The sequence below is a fragment of the Palaemon carinicauda genome, chromosome 37 (assembly GCF_036898095.1).
Source record: "Palaemon carinicauda isolate YSFRI2023 chromosome 37, ASM3689809v2, whole genome shotgun sequence".
Taxonomy (NCBI): Eukaryota; Metazoa; Arthropoda; class Malacostraca; order Decapoda; family Palaemonidae; genus Palaemon; species Palaemon carinicauda.
This window is the reverse complement of record NC_090761.1, coordinates 66212188-66229335: the sequence shown is the minus strand read 5'-3', so window position 1 is coordinate 66229335 and position 17148 is coordinate 66212188. Positions and strand designations below refer to the sequence as shown.

At 32.3% G+C, this 17148-nt stretch overlaps 1 protein-coding gene across 1 annotated transcript in view; it reads left to right on the top strand.

The window, feature by feature from the left end:
• LOC137629748 (uracil-DNA glycosylase-like) overlaps positions 1-17148 on the top strand; it is a 31074-nt gene that overhangs the window by 7527 nt on the left and 6399 nt on the right. Inside the window, exons 3-4 of the mRNA XM_068361347.1 lie at positions 14752-14859; positions 16519-16712. Coding sequence (XP_068217448.1) covers positions 14752-14859; positions 16519-16712 — 302 coding nt within the window. The remainder of the gene's footprint in view (positions 1-14751; positions 14860-16518; positions 16713-17148) is intronic.

Below are 17148 nucleotides of genomic sequence, written 5' to 3'. Positions count from 1 at the left end.
TTGTAGTACTCTTAATTGATACCAATATTTGAGGGGCTTCGTGATAATTAGGACCTTTAAAGTACTCTTAATTGATACCAATATTTGAGGGGCTTCGTGATAATTAGGACCTTTATAGTACTCTTTTAATTAATACCAATATTTGAGGGGCTTCGTGATAATTAGGACCTTTATAGTACTCTTAATTGATACCAATATTTGAGGGGCTTCGTGATAATTAGGACCTTTAAGTACTCTTAATTGATACCAATATTTGAGGGGCTTCGTGATAATTAGGACCTTTATAGTACTCTTTTAATTAATACCAATATTTGAGGGGCTTCGTGATAATTAGGACCTTTATAGTATTCTTAATTAATACCAATATTTGAGGGGCTTCGTGATAATTAGGACTTTTATAGTATTCTTAATTAATACCAATATTTGAGGGGCTTCGTGATTATTAGGACTTTTATAGTATTCTTAATTAATACCAATATTTGAGGGGCTTCGTGATTATTAGGACCTTTATAGTACTCTTTTAATTAATACCAATATTTGAGGGGCTTCGTGATAATTAGGACCTTTATAGTACTCTTTTAATTAATACCAATATTTGAGGGTCTTTGTGATAATTAGGACCTTTATAGTACTCTTTTAATTAATACCAATATTTGAGGGGCTTCGTGATAATTAGGACCTTTATAGTACTCTTTTAATTAATACCAATATTTGAGGGGCTTCGTGATAATTAGGACCTTTATAGTACTCTTTTAATTAATACCAATATTTGAGGGTCTTTGTGATAATTAGGACCTTTATAGTACTCTTTTAATTAATACCAATATTTGAGGGGCTTCGTGATAATTAGGACCTTTATAGTACTCTTTTAATTAATACCAATATTTGAGGGTCTTTGTGATAATTAGGACCTTTATAGTACTCTTTTAATTAATACCAATATTTGAGGGGCTTCGTGATAATTAGGACCTTTATAGTACTCTTTTAATTAATACCAATATTTGAGGGTCTTTGTGATAATTAGGACCTTTATAGTACTCTTTTAATTAATACCAATATTTGAGGGGCTTCGTGATAATTAGGACCTTTATAGTACTCTTTTAATTAATACCAATATTTGAGGGGCTTCGTGATAATTAGGACCTTTATAGTACTCTTTTAATTAATACCAATATTTGAGGGGCTTCGTGATAATTAGGACCTTTATAGTACTCTTTTAATTAATACCAATATTTGAGGGGCTTCGTGATAATTAGGACCTTTATAGTACTCTTTTAATTAATACCAATATTTGAGGGGCTTCGTGATAATTAGGACCTTTGTAGTACTCTTTTAATTGATACCAATATTTGAGGGGCTTCGTGATAATTAGGACCTTTGTAGTACTCTTAATTGATACCAATATTTGAGGGGCTTCGTGATAATTAGGACCTTTAAAGTACTCTTAATTGATACCAATATTTGAGGGGCTTCGTGATAATTAGGACCTTTGTAGTACTCTTTTAATTAATACCAATATTTGAGGGGCTTCGTGATAATTAGGACCTTTAAAGTACTCTTAATTGATACCAATATTTGAGGGGCTTCGTGATAATTAGGACCTTTAAAGTACTCTTAATTGATACCAATATTTGAGGGGCTTCGTGATAATTAGGACCTTTATAGTACTCTTTTAATTAATACCAATATTTGAGGGGCTTCGTGATAATTAGGACCTTTAAAGTACTCTTAATTGATACCAATATTTGAGGGGCTTCGTGATAATTAGGACCTTTAAAGTACTCTTAATTGATACCAATATTTGAGGGGCTTCGTGATAATTAGGACCTTTATAGTACTCTTAATTGATACCAATATTTGAGGGGCTTCGTGATTATTAGGACCTTTATAGTACTCTTAATTAATACCAATATTTGAGGGGCTTCGTGATAATTAGGACCTTTATAGTACTCTTTTAATTAATACCAATATTTGAGGGGCTTCGTGATTATTAGGACCTTTATAGTACTCTTAATTAATACCAATATTTGAGGGGCTTCGTGATTATTAGGACCTTTATAGTACTCTTTTAATTAATACCAATATTTGAGGGGCTTCGTGATAATTAGGACCTTTATAGTACTCTTTTAATTAATACCAATATTTGAGGGTCTTTGTGATAATTAGGACCTTTATAGTACTCTTTTAATTAATACCAATATTTGAGGGTCTTTGTGATAATTAGGACCTTTATAGTACTCTTTTAATTAATACCAATATTTGAGGGGCTTCGTGATAATTAGGACCTTTATAGTACTCTTTTAATTAATACCAATATTTGAGGGTCTTTGTGATAATTAGGACCTTTATAGTACTCTTTTAATTAATACCAATATTTGAGGGGCTTCGTGATAATTAGGACCTTTATAGTACTCTTTTAATTAATACCAATATTTGAGGGTCTTTGTGATAATTAGGACCTTTATAGTACTCTTTTAATTAATACCAATATTTGAGGGGCTTCGTGATAATTAGGACCTTTATAGTACTCTTTTAATTAATACCAATATTTGAGGGGCTTCGTGATAATTAGGACCTTTATAGTACTCTTTTAATTAATACCAATATTTGAGGGGCTTCGTGATAATTAGGACCTTTGTAGTACTCTTTTAATTGATACCAATATTTGAGGGGCTTCGTGATAATTAGGACCTTTGTAGTACTCTTAATTGATACCAATATTTGAGGGGCTTCGTGATAATTAGGACCTTTAAAGTACTCTTAATTGATACCAATATTTGAGGGGCTTCGTGATAATTAGGACCTTTATAGTACTCTTTTAATTAATACCAATATTTGAGGGGCTTCGTGATAATTAGGACCTTTGTAGTACTCTTAATTGATACCAATATTTGAGGGGCTTCGTGATAATTAGGACCTTTAAAGTACTCTTAATTGATACCAATATTTGAGGGGCTTCGTGATAATTAGGACCTTTATAGTACTCTTTTAATTAATACCAATATTTGAGGGGCTTCGTGATAATTAGGACCTTTAAAGTACTCTTAATTGATACCAATATTTGAGGGGCTTCGTGATAATTAGGACCTTTAAAGTACTCTTAATTGATACCAATATTTGAGGGGCTTCGTGATAATTAGGACCTTTGTAGTACTCTTTTAATTGATACCAATATTTGAGGGGCTTCGTGATAATTAGGACCTTTAAAGTACTCTTAATTGATACCAATATTTGAGGGGCTTCGTGATAATTAGGACCTTTATAGTACTCTTTTAATTAATACCAATATTTGAGGGGCTTCGTGATAATTAGGACCTTTGTAGTACTCTTAATTGATACCAATATTTGAGGGGCTTCGTGATAATTAGGACCTTTAAAGTACTCTTAATTAATACCAATATTTGAGGGGCTTCGTGATTATTAGGACCTTTATAGTATTCTTAATTAATACCAATATTTGAGGGGCTTCGTGATTATTAGGACCTTTATAGTATTCTTAATTAATACCAATATTTGAGGGGCTTCGTGATTATTAGGACCTTTATAGTATTCTTAATTAATACCAATATTTGAGGGGCTTCGTGATTATTAGGACCTTTAAAGTACTCTTAATTAATACCAATATTTGAGGGGCTTCGTGATTATTAGGACCTTTATAGTATTCTTAATTAATACCAATATTTGAGGGGCTTCGTGATAATTAGGACCTTTATAGTACTCTTTTAATTAATACCAATATTTGAGGGGCTTCGTGATTATTAGGACCTTTATAGTACTCTTTTAATTAATACCAATATTTGAGGGGCTTCGTGATAATTAGGACTTTTATAGTATTCTTAATTAATACCAATATTTGAGGGGCTTCGTGATTATTAGGACCTTTATAGTACTCTTTTAATTAATACCAATATTTGAGGGGCTTCGTGATAATTAGGACTTTTATAGTACTCTTTTAATTAATACCAATATTTGAGGGGCTTCGTGATTATTAGGACTTTTATAGTATTCTTAATTAATACCAATATTTGAGGGGCTTCGTGATAATTAGGACTTTTATAGTATTCTTAATTAATACCAATATTTGAGGGGCTTCGTGATAATTAGGACTTTTATAGTATTCTTAATTAATACCAATATTTGAGGGGCTTCGTGATAATTAGGACTTTTATAGTATTCTTAATTAATACCAATATTTGAGGGGCTTCGTGATAATTAGGACTTTTATAGTATTCTTAATTAATACCAATATTTGAGGGGCTTCGTGATAATTAGGACTTTTATAGTATTCTTAATTAATACCAATATTTGAGGGGCTTCGTGATTATTAGGACCTTTATAGTACTCTTTTAATTAATACCAATATTTGAGGGGCTTCGTGATAATTAGGACTTTTATAGTATTCTTAATTAATACCAATATTTGAGGGGCTTCGTGATAATTAGGACTTTTATAGTATTCTTAATTAATACCAATATTTGAGGGGCTTCGTGATAATTAGGACTTTTATAGTATTCTTAATTAATACCAATATTTGAGGGGCTTCGTGATAATTAGGACTTTTATAGTATTCTTAATTAATACCAATATTTGAGGGGCTTCGTGATAATTAGGACTTTTATAGTATTCTTAATTAATACCAATATTTGAGGGGCTTCGTGATAATTAGGACTTTTATAGTATTCTTAATTAATACCAATATTTGAGGGGCTTCGTGATAATTAGGACTTTTATAGTTTTCTTAATTAATACCAATATTTGAGGGGCTTCGTGATAATTAGGACTTTTATAGTATTCTTAATTAATACCAATATTTGAGGGGCTTCGTGATAATTAGGACTTTTATAGTATTCTTAATTAATACCAATATTTGAGGGGCTTCGTGATTATTAGGACCTTTATAGTACTCTTTTAATTAATACCAATATTTGAGGGGCTTCGTGATAATTAGGACTTTTATAGTATTCTTAATTAATACCAATATTTGAGGGGCTTCGTGATTATTAGGACCTTTATAGTATTCTTAATTAATACCAATATTTGAGGGGCTTCGTGATTATTAGGACTTTTATAGTACTCTTTTAATTAATACCAATATTTGAGGGGCTTCGTGATAATTAGGACCTTTATAGTATTCTTAATTAATACCAATATTTGAGGGGCTTCGTGATTATTAGGACTTTTATAGTATTCTTAATTAATACCAATATTTGAGGGGCTTCGTGATAATTAGGACTTTTATAGTACTCTTTTAATTAATACCAATATTTGAGGGGCTTCGTGATAATTAGGACCTTTATAGTACTCTTTTAATTAATACCAATATTTGAGGGGCTTCGTGATTATTAGGACTTTTATAGTATTCTTAATTAATACCAATATTTGAGGGGCTTCGTGATAATTAGGACCTTTATAGTATTCTTAATTAATACCAATATTTGAGGGGCTTCGTGATTATTAGGACTTTTATAGTATTCTTAATTAATACCAATATTTGAGGGGCTTCGTGATAATTAGGACCTTTATAGTATTCTTAATTAATACCAATATTTGAGGGGCTTCGTGATAATTAGGACCTTTATAGTATTCTTAATTAATACCAATATTTGAGGGGCTTCGTGATAATTAGGACTTTTATAGTATTCTTAATTAATACCAATATTTGAGGGGCTTCGTGATAATTAGGACTTTTATAGTATTCTTAATTAATACCAATATTTGAGGGGCTTCGTGATTATTAGGACCTTTATAGTACTCTTTTAATTAATACCAATATTTGAGGGGCTTCGTGATAATTAGGACCTTTATAGTACTCTTTTAATTAATACCAATATTTGAGGGGCTTCGTGATAATTAGGACCTTTATAGTACTCTTTTAATTAATACCAATATTTGAGGGGCTTCGTGATTATTAGGACTTTTATAGTATTCTTAATTAATACCAATATTTGAGGGGCTTCGTGATAATTAGGACCTTTATAGTATTCTTAATTAATACCAATATTTGAGGGGCTTCGTGATTATTAGGACTTTTATAGTATTCTTAATTAATACCAATATTTGAGGGGCTTCGTGATAATTAGGACTTTTATAGTATTCTTAATTAATACCAATATTTGAGGGGCTTCGTGATAATTAGGACTTTTATAGTATTCTTAATTAATACCAATATTTGAGGGGCTTCGTGATAATTAGGACTTTTATAGTACTCTTTTAATTAATACCAATATTTGAGGGGCTTCGTGATTATTAGGACCTTTATAGTACTCTTTTAATTAATACCAATATTTGAGGGGCTTCGTGATAATTAGGACTTTTATAGTATTCTTAATTAATACCAATATTTGAGGGGCTTCGTGATAATTAGGACCTTTATAGTATTCTTAATTAATACCAATATTTGAGGGGCTTCGTGATAATTAGGACCTTTATAGTATTCTTAATTAATACCAATATTTGAGGGGCTTCGTGATAATTAGGACTTTTATAGTATTCTTAATTAATACCAATATTTGAGGGGCTTCGTGATAATTAGGACCTTTATAGTATTCTTAATTAATACCAATATTTGAGGGGCTTCGTGATAATTAGGACTTTTATAGTATTCTTAATTAATACCAATATTTGAGGGGCTTCGTGATTATTAGGACCTTTATAGTACTCTTTTAATTAATACCAATATTTGAGGGGCTTCGTGATAATTAGGACTTTTATAGTATTCTTAATTAATACCAATATTTGAGGGGCTTCGTGATTATTAGGACCTTTATAGTACTCTTTTAATTAATACCAATATTTGAGGGGCTTCGTGATAATTAGGACCTTTATAGTATTCTTAATTAATACCAATATTTGAGGGGCTTCGTGATTATTAGGACTTTTATAGTACTCTTTTAATTAATACCAATATTTGAGGGGCTTCGTGATAATTAGGACCTTTATAGTACTCTTTTAATTAATACCAATATTTGAGGGGCTTCGTGATAATTAGGACCTTTATAGTACTCTTTTAATTAATACCAATATTTGAGGGGCTTCGTGATAATTAGGACCTTTATAGTACTCTTTTAATTAATACCAATATTTGAGGGGCTTCGTGATTATTAGGACTTTTATAGTACTCTTTTAATTAATACCAATATTTGAGGGGCTTCGTGATAATTAGGACTTTTATAGTATTCTTAATTAATACCAATATTTGAGGGGCTTCGTGATAATTAGGACCTTTATAGTATTCTTAATTAATACCAATATTTGAGGGGCTTCGTGATAATTAGGACCTTTATAGTATTCTTAATTAATACCAATATTTGAGGGGCTTCGTGATTATTAGGACTTTTATAGTATTCTTAATTAATACCAATATTTGAGGGGCTTCGTGATTATTAGGACCTTTATAGTACTCTTTTAATTAATACCAATATTTGAGGGGCTTCGTGATAATTAGGACTTTTATAGTATTCTTAATTAATACCAATATTTGAGGGGCTTCGTGATAATTAGGACCTTTATAGTATTCTTAATTAATACCAATATTTGAGGGGCTTCGTGATAATTAGGACTTTTATAGTATTCTTAATTAATACCAATATTTGAGGGGCTTCGTGATTATTAGGACCTTTATAGTACTCTTTTAATTAATACCAATATTTGAGGGGCTTCGTGATAATTAGGACTTTTATAGTATTCTTAATTAATACCAATATTTGAGGGGCTTCGTGATAATTAGGACCTTTATAGTATTCTTAATTAATACCAATATTTGAGGGGCTTCGTGATAATTAGGACCTTTATAGTATTCTTAATTAATACCAATATTTGAGGGGCTTCGTGATAATTAGGACTTTTATAGTATTCTTAATTAATACCAATATTTGAGGGGCTTCGTGATAATTAGGACCTTTATAGTATTCTTAATTAATACCAATATTTGAGGGGCTTCGTGATAATTAGGACTTTTATAGTATTCTTAATTAATACCAATATTTGAGGGGCTTCGTGATTATTAGGACCTTTATAGTACTCTTTTAATTAATACCAATATTTGAGGGGCTTCGTGATAATTAGGACTTTTATAGTATTCTTAATTAATACCAATATTTGAGGGGCTTCGTGATTATTAGGACCTTTATAGTACTCTTTTAATTAATACCAATATTTGAGGGGCTTCGTGATAATTAGGACCTTTATAGTATTCTTAATTAATACCAATATTTGAGGGGCTTCGTGATTATTAGGACTTTTATAGTATTCTTAATTAATACCAATATTTGAGGGGCTTCGTGATAATTAGGACCTTTATAGTATTCTTAATTAATACCAATATTTGAGGGGCTTCGTGATTATTAGGACTTTTATAGTATTCTTAATTAATACCAATATTTGAGGGGCTTCGTGATAATTAGGACCTTTATAGTATTCTTAATTAATACCAATATTTGAGGGGCTTCGTGATTATTAGGACTTTTATAGTATTCTTAATTAATACCAATATTTGAGGGGCTTCGTGATAATTAGGACCTTTATAGTATTCTTAATTAATACCAATATTTGAGGGGCTTCGTGATAATTAGGACTTTTATAGTATTCTTAATTAATACCAATATTTGAGGGGCTTCGTGATTATTAGGACCTTTATAGTACTCTTTTAATTAATACCAATATTTGAGGGGCTTCGTGATAATTAGGACTTTTATAGTATTCTTAATTAATACCAATATTTGAGGGGCTTCGTGATTATTAGGACCTTTATAGTACTCTTTTAATTAATACCAATATTTGAGGGGCTTCGTGATAATTAGGACCTTTATAGTATTCTTATTTAATACCAATATTTGAGGGGCTTCGTGATAATTAGGACTTTTATAGTATTCTTAATTAATACCAATATTTGAGGGGCTTCGTGATAATTAGGACCTTTATAGTATTCTTAATTAATACCAATATTTGAGGGGCTTCGTGATAATTAGGACCTTTATAGTATTCTTAATTAATACCAATATTTGAGGGGCTTCGTGATTATTAGGACTTTTATAGTACTCTTTTAATTAATACCAATATTTGAGGGGCTTCGTGATAATTAGGACCTTTATAGTATTCTTAATTAATACCAATATTTGAGGGGCTTCGTGATAATTAGGACCTTTATAGTATTCTTAATTAATACCAATATTTGAGGGGCTTCGTGATAATTAGGACTTTTATAGTACTCTTTTAATTAATACCAATATTTGAGGGGCTTCGTGATAATTAGGACCTTTATAGTATTCTTAATTAATACCAATATTTGAGGGGCTTCGTGATAATTAGGACCTTTATAGTATTCTTAATTAATACCAATATTTGAGGGGCTTCGTGATAATTAGGACCTTTATAGTATTCTTAATTAATACCAATATTTGAGGGGCTTCGTGATTATTAGGACTTTTATAGTATTCTTAATTAATACCAATATTTGAGGGGCTTCGTGATAATTAGGACTTTTATAGTACTCTTTTAATTAATACCAATATTTGAGGGGCTTCGTGATAATTAGGACCTTTATAGTATTCTTAATTAATACCAATATTTGAGGGGCTTCGTGATAATTAGGACCTTTATAGTATTCTTAATTAATACCAATATTTGAGGGGCTTCGTGATTATTAGGACTTTTATAGTATTCTTAATTAATACCAATATTTGAGGGGCTTCGTGATAATTAGGACCTTTGCAGTACTCTTTTAATTAATACCAATATTTGAGGGGCTTCGTGATAATTAGGACCTTTATAGTACTCTTTTATTTGATACCAATATTTGAGGGGGCTTCGTGACAAATAGGACCTTTATAGTACTCTTTTATTTGATACCAATATTTGAGGGTCTTCGTGACAATTAGGACCTTTATAGTACTCTTTTATTTGATACCAATATTTGAGGGGGCTTCGTGATAATTAGGACCTTTATAGTACTCTTTTATTTGATACCAATATTTGAGGGGCTTCGTGATAATTAGGACCTTTATAGTACTCTTTTATTTGATGCCAATATTTGAAGGGGCTTCGTGACAATTAGGACCTTTATAGTACTCTTTTATTTGATACCAATATTTGAGGGTGCTTCGTGATAATTAGGACCTTTATAGTACTCTTTTATTTGATACCAATATTTGAGGGGGCTTCGTGACAAATAGGACCTTTATAGTACTCTTTTATTTGATACCAATATTTGAAGGGGCTTCGTGATAATTAGGACCTTGATAGTACTCTTTTGATTAATACCAATATTTGAGGGTCTTCGTGACAATTAGGACCTTTATAGTACTCTTTTATTTGATACCAATATTTGAGGGGCTTCGTGACAATTAGGACCTTTATAGTACTCTTTTATTTGATACCAATATTTGAGGGTCTTCGTGACAATTAGGACCTTTATAGTACTCTTTTATTTGATACCAATATTTGAGGGGGCTTCGTGACAATTAGGACCTTTATAGTACTCTTTTATTTGATGCCAATATTTGAGGGTCTTCGTGACAATTAGGACCTTTATAGTACTCTTTTATTTGATACCAATATTTGAGGGGGCTTCGTGACAATTAGGACCTTTATAGTACTCTTTTATTTGATACCAATATTTGATGGGGCTTCGTGATAATTAGGACCTTTATAGTACTCTTTTGATTAATACCAATATTTGAGGGGCTTCGTGATAATTAGGACCTTTATAGTACTCTTTTATTTGATGCCAATATTTGAGGGTCTTCGTGACAATTAGGACCTTTATAGTACTCTTTTATTTGATACCAATATTTGAGGGGCTTCGTGACAATTAGGACCTTTATAGTACTCTTTTATTTGATACCAATATTTGAGGGTCTTCGTGACAATTAGGACCTTTATAGTACTCTTTTATTTGATACCAATATTTGAGGGGGCTTCGTGACAATTAGGACCTTTATAGTACTCTTTTATTTGATGCCAATATTTGAGGGTCTTCGTGACAATTAGGACCTTTATAGTACTCTTTTATTTGATACCAATATTTGAGGGGGCTTCGTGACAATTAGGACCTTTATAGTACTCTTTTATTTGATACCAATATTTGATGGGGCTTCGTGATAATTAGGACCTTTATAGTACTCTTTTGATTAATACCAATATTTGAGGGGGCTTCGTGACAATTAGGACCTTTATAGTACTCTTTTATTTGATGCCAATATTTGAGGGTCTTCGTGACAATTAGGACCTTTATAGTACTCTTTTATTTGATACCAATATTTGAGGGGGCTTCGTGACAATTAGGACCTTTATAGTACTCTTTTATTTGATACCAATATTTGAGGGGCTTTGTGATAATTAGGACCTTTATAGTACTCTTTTATTTGATACCAATATTTGAGGGGCTTTGTGATAATTAGGACCTTTATAGTACTCTTTTATTTGATACCAATATTTGAGGGGGCTTCAGGATAATTAGGGTTTCTGTTACAGCTGTACCTCAGTAATTATACAGTTATATATTGTTAAATGACTATTCTAGAAAATTGTATCTAGTAACTCAGAGGCTTCTAAATTAGATTTTGTTTTTTATGTATTTTGCATTGTAATTTATCTCTGTGTTAGTTGACAAGAATATAGAAGTGGCCCTTTTCAGATAAAAAAAAAATCGATAACATTCACAGTTTATAATAAAAATATACTGGAATTTCAGAATTACAGTATACTGTACTGTATAATAGGGTAGAGTCGGTTATAGAGATTCAAACTGACATATTGTTCTCCTGTCTTGGGTAGTGCCATAGCGTCTGTACCATGGTCTTCCACTGTCTTGGGTTAGAGTTTTCTTGCTTGAGGGTGCACTCAGGCACACTATTCTATCTAATTTCTCTTCTTGTTTTTTTAAAGTTTTTATAGTTTATATAGGAAATATTTATTTTAATGTTACTGTTCTTTGAATATTTTATTTTACCTTTGTTCCTTTCCTCACTGTGCTATTTTCCCTGTTGGAGCCTTGGGCTTCTAGCATCCTGTTTTTCCAACTAGGGCTGTAGCTTAGCAAGTAATAATCATTATTATATAAGTTAATTTTTAACCCCTTGTGTAATAATGAATACTGTATTTGTCTGTCCTCTGTAAAGGTACTGATCTTTACTATATTGGAATTAAGATACCGGTAACTTTAAATTATTTCCGGTGTAAATATCAACCACAATGGCATTTAATATCGAATTCTACCTTTGGGAATATATATATGCTGGAAATTCACTTGTGATAAATGCCTCTGGCTTGATAGCTCGCTTGCTAAGAGTCACTGCTGGCATTGTTTGGACTCAGAGGCATGGGTTCGAGTCCTTGCTCAGCCAGGAGCATTTATCGTAAATGAACTTCCATTGGAAATACATTCCCAAAGGTCAAATTCGATATTAACCCTTTTACCCCCAAAGGACGTACTGGTACGTTTCACAAAAGCCATTCCTTTACCCCCATGGACGTACCGGTACGTCCTAGCAAAAAAATGCTATAAAATTTTTTTTTTTCATATGTTTGATAATTTTTTGAGAAAATTCAGGCATTTTCCAAGAGAATGAGACCAACCTGACCTCTCTGACATAATTAAGCCTGTTAGAGCAATTTAAAAAAAGTATACTGCAAAATGTGATGGGATAAAAACTAGGAGGATTAATACTACTGGAGATGCCCTGACTCAGAATTCTTTCCTGAACCCGTGAGGGCAGGGTTTGGCCAGATTCACCCCTTCAAACTGTCAAATCTCGATCCCAAGTTAATCCTCCGACAGCGTACTGGTACTTAGTCTGTTTTACTCAGACCTTTATTTTTAGCTGATAACTATTTACTTGTGCTATTTTATTACCGATGGTCCCTTCCTGTAATACTTTATTAAAAAAAAAAATAATGTTAAACTTGTTGCTCAACTTATTGGTGAATCAGTTACAAACTCCTTGGAATAATGAACTACAGTAAAGTCGTTGACCTTTATAGCCGTCTTTGGATGACATTGAACACAGCTTGTGATAATCTCACAACTGTTGTTACTGACTTTGCCTAAAGGCAGGCAACGGATTTTTTTCGTACAACCAAGAGCAGCACAGGAAGGAGCCATCACTAATGAAAGCACAATAAGGGTTACCGTCTCTAAACAAAGGTCTGAATAGAACTGACTACAAATTCCAATACAGTGACAGAGATTAACTTGAAGGATCAAGAACTGACAGTTAGAAGGGTAAAAACCTGGCTTCCCTTAATCCGGGTCAGGGCATCTCCAGTTATTTTTCCTCCAAGGATAAAAATAACCCCTTGGGGGTTAAGGGTTGGAAATTTCCAAATAGCCCGGGGGTAAAAGGGTTAAATGCCTTTGTGGTTGATATTTACATGGATTAAAGTCACAAGTGTTTGTGAGAGATAGTAATTACATCCTGTATTTAGTTTTAGAATAATAATAATAATGATTGTAATAATTATAATAATTTTGATTAATTTTAATTATTTTGATAATGAAAATAGTAATAATAATACCTGTAATAATTTTGATTATCTTAATAATAATCATAATAATAATAATAATAGTAATAGTATTGTGGTAGGAGACCCTCTCTTAGGCAGGTTGAGTTAAAAGTAATGGCTGCATCGGCAGAGTTTATTTTCTTATCCAATTTTTCTATTTTCCGGATAATTCTCTTCTCTAGAGCGCTGCAATCAGCCAGCAGACTTGAAAAATTCATCAGTCAGGTGAATGACAAGATCGGGAAGACTTTTCAAGTATATTCTCACAAAATACAAGTAAAACTTTTGGTACAAAATAGTAAAAACTACGACGCGTTTCGAGGATAAGTCCTTCCTCGTCTTCAGGTAGAGAGTGAGGTGGATGCTGCAGTTGGGTGGTACTATTTTGTACCAAACGTTTTACTTGTATTTTGTGAGAATATACTTGAGAAGTCTTCCCGATTTTGTCATTCACCTGACTGATGAATTTTTCAAGTCTGCTGGCTGATTGCAGCACTCTAGAGAAGAGAATTATCCGGAAAATAGAAAAATTGGATAAGAAAATAAACTCTGCCAATGCAGCCATTACTTTTAACTCAATAATAATAGTAATAATTTTAATTTGATAAGTTATGTAACTATGAATAATATTACTTTTATATCTTCTGTCAAGGCTAAGGCATACAGGTTTTTCAGATTATATAAGGAAATAGGGAAGTCTTGAGGGTTATTAAGGGGCTCAATACTACACAGTATTCTAGAAGTTTTATTCCAGCTGTTACCAAGTTGTGGAATGATCTTCTTAGTCGGGTAGTTGAATCAGTAGAACTTCAAAAGTTCAAAGTTGGAATGTTTTTATGTTGACCAGGCTGACATGAGTCTTTTTATTGTTTATATATGACATATCTGTTTTGACGCTGTTACTGTTTTTAGAATGATATATTGTTAATTTATTTTCATTATATAATTATTTCCTTATTTCCTTTCCTCACTGAGCTATTTTTCCCAGTTGGAGCCCTTGGGCTTATAGCATCTTGCTTTTCCAACTGGGGTTGTAGCTTGGCTAGTAATAATAATGATAATAATAATAATAATAATTATATATTCAGGGGTTTTCAACGTTTTCTGGTATTCTATCTCTGGTATTTAATCCCTAGGCACATCTGGTACCGACTGTGCAGTACTTAAGCTTTACAGATCAAGCTTTAGTTAAGAACAATTTAATTGTATTGATTTAAAGAAGAAATCTTACAGATTTTTATTTTTCCTCAGGCCGAGATCAAACTGCAAAGTAAGAGAACACCGGCGCTTGACAGCAACATAGGTCCAAGTTGGTACGCGGCTCTCAAGCAAGAGTTTTCAAAACCATACTTTGAAGAGGTGAGTCTCTTGATTATATCAGTGCTGTTTCTCTTGCACAAATTTAAAGATTAGTAATTTATAACACCCATGTTGACCATTCAAATAAATGTAAATAGTTAACCCTTTCACCCCCAGGCTATTTGGAACTTTCCAACCCTTAACCCCCAGGCATTTTTTTTTTCAAGCACATTTTGCAATAAACAGCCTTAATTTTCGTCATAGAGAGGTCAGGTTGGTCTCATTCTTTTGGGAAATGCCTGAAATTTCTTATAAAGTTATCAAAAATATGCAAAAAAAAAAAAATGTAAATAGCATTTTTTTGCAAGGACGTACCAGTACGTCCTTGGGGGTAAAGGAATGAGTTTTGTGAAACGTACCAGTACGTCCATTGGGGGTAAAAGGGTTAATCATGAACCAGTATATACAAGACTAAGGTTTTGAGACATCTCTGTATGAGTTTCAAAAGATTTTTGATTGTGTGTTGGTTATACGTTCATCAAGTTGTCATTTTTCATTTGACACTGCATGTGGAAAGTACTGAGCATAAGCCCCAAAATTGACTTGTATGTACTCAGTTTAGAAGTATTTGTCCTTCTTATATTGAAAGTAATCTAAAGACCATATGAACAGAAGTAAAACGATCAGTTTTCTTGTTAATTTGATGTTGATCATTTTGTATATTTTTTTCTTTTTCCACCTAGCACAGGAATCATCTTCCAGTGCTTGGGGGAATAAGATTTTAAAAAATGTCATGCATATTATCTACATTTTTTATTGGAAGTCAAAGCTTTCCTAGTAACCAAGGTCATCCTTGATACAGTCCACCCACTTTCGCTTTGGTCTCCCTCTCCTTCTCGTTCCCTGTACCTCCATTTCCATCACTCTCCTCCCAATATACTGTTCATCTCTTCTCGTGACATGACCATACCACCTTAGCGTACTTTCTTGGATCTTATCTGATAGTTCTCTAACTCCTGTGGTACCCCTAATTACCTCATTCCGTATCTCTTCTCTTCTTGTCACTCCACACATCCATCTCAACATTCTCATCTCTGCCACATCCAGTTTCTTCTCTTCTGTCTTCTTTATTGCCCATGTCTTCGCTCCATGTCCTGTGTACTTACCTTTCAACCATATCTTACTCTGCAATTCTATTCGAAAGAGTTCTTTGGATGGGGGAGATGGGAAATTTTATCTGCAAGGGAACAGGGCATAAGAGAAATGCAGAAAGTAATGCAGCTGGGAACTGATGGATACTGTAAGGAACATTTACGAGCTTATACAGATCACCTTCATAAGGGTTTTGAGAGGTTTTATGGTATTATATAGTAGGTGACTTGAACAAGATTACTTAAAGCTCATTTATCTCTACTCCTTATGTCCATTTACAATTACGAATAATTTCTTCAGACAGGAGTTTGGGTTTATGGTAAAACAGGGAGGGGTATTTAACTTCTGAGGGCCCAAGGTAGATTCTTAAACAAACATGCAGGACTAAGGCCTATTTACATTGGTCCATTTAATTAGAAACAGTATTGTCTTATGTGAATCCCATAAATACAGGTAAATTTTAAATAGAAGTATTGTACGGAATAAAGATAACTTTGGATTAAAGATGCTATATTAGATTTTATTTAATTGATATGTCAAAGAAGGTGAATTTAATTTGTTTTCCAGCTGAGCAAGTTCTTGGTTAACAAAAGAAGTCAAGCCACAGTTTACCCCCCAGCTGATCAAGTTTTTTCATGGACTCACCACACTGATCTCGAGGACATAAAAGTTGTAATTCTTGGTCAGGATCCTTATCATGGAATTGGACAAGCGCATGGATTATGCTTCAGTGTTCAAAAGGGGATAGCTCCTCCACCAAGGTAAAGTGTTATAATTTATTACTCACAAACATTTGCCCTGTAGACATTCCATTCCTAGATACAAACAAATCCAATTGAAGTCATGAAATTAATCTCAGAAGCATCAAAGCTCTTAATTAAATGCTGTGATAAAACGATATATGGTTTAATGTAGTAAGCAAGACGGCATTTGCAATATGAAACCGGACAATTTGTTAACTTTTGCAGCTGGAAATCATATTATTATTATTATTATTATTATTATTATTATTATTATTATTATTATTACTAGCCAAGTTACAACCCTAGTTGGAAAAGCAAGATGATATAAGGCCCAAGGGCTCCAACAGGGAAATATAGCCCATTGAGGAAAGGAAATAAAGAAATAAATAAGCATCATAAGAAGCAGTGAACAATTGAAATATTTCAAAGATATTAACATCATTAAAACAGATAT